Source organism: Panthera tigris, chromosome D1 (assembly GCF_018350195.1).
Source record: "Panthera tigris isolate Pti1 chromosome D1, P.tigris_Pti1_mat1.1, whole genome shotgun sequence".
Lineage (NCBI taxonomy): Eukaryota > Metazoa > Chordata > Mammalia > Carnivora > Felidae > Panthera > Panthera tigris.
The window spans coordinates 62,121,745-62,124,698 of record NC_056669.1 but is presented as its reverse complement, the minus strand read 5'-3'; the positions used below and the strand labels follow the sequence as shown (position 1 = coordinate 62,124,698).

The 2,954-nt window shown below is 37.9% G+C and overlaps 1 protein-coding gene across 1 annotated transcript; it reads right to left on the bottom strand.

Moving 5' to 3' along the window:
* Positions 1-1,543: 1,543 nt before the first annotated feature.
* On the bottom strand, positions 1,544-2,497 carry LOC122231487 (olfactory receptor 52E8-like). The gene has a single exon (XM_042959612.1). The coding sequence runs from the start codon at positions 2,495-2,497 to the stop codon at positions 1,544-1,546; it is 954 nt and encodes a 317-aa protein (XP_042815546.1).
* Positions 2,498-2,954: the final 457 nt, after the last annotated feature.

Genomic DNA, 2,954 nt, shown 5'->3' with positions numbered 1-2,954 from the left:
TCTATCCAAATTCCAGTTCTTCTCGAATCATAGATACCTGAAGATTAACTTTGTGCTTCACTAATCTTCTACCTCCTATTCTTTCTATTTTTTTGTGTGTTTATTTCTTTTTGATAGAGAGACAGAGAGAGAGAGAGAGAGGGCAAGCAGGGGAGAGGCAGAGAGGGGGACAGAGGATCTGAAGCAGGCTCTGTGCTACCAATGGATTCAAACTCACCAACCATGAGATCATGACCTGAGCCGAAGTTGGGCGCTTAACTGACTGACCCACCAGGACACCCTTATCTCCTATCCTTTCTAAATGCTAGTGTGAGATAATACTTTCTAAAAATCCACACACTCATTTTACTCACCACTTCATATACTTTAGTACTACTCAATTTTCTATTCAATAAATTTCAGGCCACTGAACGCATCTTTTAATCTTTCTAAATTATGACTTCAATTGTTAAGTAACATTATTTCTTTTTATTGTCTTTTTTTTAACTAATTTCTCTGTTGAAAAATATTCCCTCTTGCAATTTTCATTTGTTCCACACTAACTCCAGGATGGGCTAGCCAGATGACATAGTATTAAATTTGTCAGTTCAAGAATGAGGGTGTATCGGGGCACCTGGCTGGCTCAGTCAGTTAAGTGCCTCACTTCTGCTCAGGTCATGATCTCACAGTTCATGAGTTTGAGCCCTGCATCAGGCTCTGTGCTGACAGCTCAGAGTCTGGAACCTGCTTCAGATTCTGTGTCTCCCTCTCTCTCTGCCTCTCCCCCACTTGCACTCTGTTTCTCTCTGAAAAAATAAACATTAAAAAACAACCTTAAAAAAAAAGAATGAGGGTGTATTATATTGAAGGTTAGGCTTATAAGGAACTTCATAGGATCAGGAACTTGAGAGAACAGAAAAGGAAAAAATAAAACACCAAAAAATCTAGTCTAATTCCCATATTTTGCTTGCATAAGCTTTAGTTAAAACTGTACTATTTATTTTTAAGCAGTACTTTATTAATTATAGAAACTTGTTGCAGTTTACTTAATACCTGTAATTGGTTATGTGATCTCTAATTGAACACCTCTGTCAAAGAAATCTTATTATTGCCTGAAAGAGATCTAGAACACCAAACAGTTTTAACACAAAGTTATTTCAGTGAATCAAAGTTTTCCTCCTTTAAATTTATTCTTGTGTGTAATATTCTCTGCCAGAGGTCAACAGAGAGTATCATTGCAAGTACACATTCAGACACACAGAAGTGTACATACCTCCAACAATTACAGGCAGTATTTTTTCTGATATATATCTCACATATATCTATATCTATGTCTATATCTCTATCATCTCTATCTCTATCATCTCTATCTCTATCTCTATCTCTATCTCTATCTCTATCTCTATCTCTATCTATATATCTGTATCATCTTATATCTATATATATCATCTATAGTTATAGCTATAGATATCTATATAGAGAGAAAATTAATTTTGGTGAAAGAAATTTATTAATTTTATCATAAATTTTAGTCCTTTCAGACCCTATAATTTCATGACTTGAATCAATTACCTCTCATCAATCTTGTTTTAACAAAGAGACTCTCTACCCGTTCCTGGATCTGCTTGGTCCTGATGCCATAAATGACTGGGTTGAGGGCAGGGGGTATGACTACATAGAGGTTAGCCAGGAGGATATGGATATACTCGGGGATGTCATGACCAAAGCGGTGAGTGAGAAAAGAGAAGAGAGCTGGACCAAAGAAGACCAAGATAACACAAATAGGGGAGCTACAGGTATTCAGAGCTTTCAGGCGGGCATCTTGGGAAGGGAGGTGGAAGACAGCATATAAGATCCTAATATACGAGACAATGATAAGAAGCACATCCAGAAACAAGATAGAAATATTTCCAAGACCATAGTAGACATTGGCATTAATGCTGACACAAGCTAGACGTGCCACTCCCATGTGCTCACAATAGGTATGAGGGATGATTCTGTGTCCACAGTAAGGCAGCCTCAGGAGGAGAAAAATGATGGGAACAATCATGCATAAGCTTCTTAGTACCACTATCACAGCAATCACACCAATCACTCTGTCGGTAAGAATCATGCTGTACCTGAGGGGGTTGCAAATAGCCACATAATGATCAAAACCCATGGCAAGAAGTACAATGCTCTCCATGACTGCAAAAAAGTGGATAAAAAACACTTGAGCAACACAGCACCCAAAGCACAGCTCCTGAAGGCTGAACCAGAAGATCCCCAGCATCTTGGAGATGGTAGTAGTAGAGAGACTTAGGCCAATCACTGACAGCATGGCCAGAAAGTAGAACATAGGTTGGTGAAGGCTATGATCAACCCAGATAACAAACAGAATGATAACATTTCCAACAAGAGCAATCAGATACACAGCACAGAAGGGAAATACAAGCCAGATTTGTGCAACTTCCAACCCTGGAATCCCCAGCAATAGGAATGAAGAAGGATGGGGTTCAGTGACATTGGGAGAAGACATTCTCCAGCAGGCTGACGATGGTATGATTTTTAAAAGTTGTTGGTGGTTCCCACTGGACAATTCATCCACAGTTAACTGAGATCTACAAAAATTAAAGATAAAAACATTCCTTAACAAAGGATTCATAATAGGAACAAATTTTTCTAAAGGCCTTTGATTCTTTACCCCTTTTCAGCTCTCCATAAATAATCCCAGTATCACTCCTGACCTGCAGCATAAGTGGTAAAGAATGTAGAAGCCTAACATTGTGTCTTTCCTAAAATGATGGGTTCAGAGGAATTAAATGCATTAATTTTCCTCTTCCTGAAGAAATAAATACTATTAGGAGATAATAAAATTGATCATAATAATAGCCGGCACAATAATCATGGTTATCATTAATTGAGTACCTACAATTTTTCAGACGTTGTTGTCATTATTTGCATACACTATCTCATTTAGTTCTCCCCCCACAATT

Bases quoted from the DNA above. Each gene is read 5' to 3' on its own strand.
- LOC122231487 (XM_042959612.1), bottom strand. From the start codon at position 2,497: ATGTCTTCTCCCAATGTCACTGAACCCCATCCTTCTTCATTCCTATTG.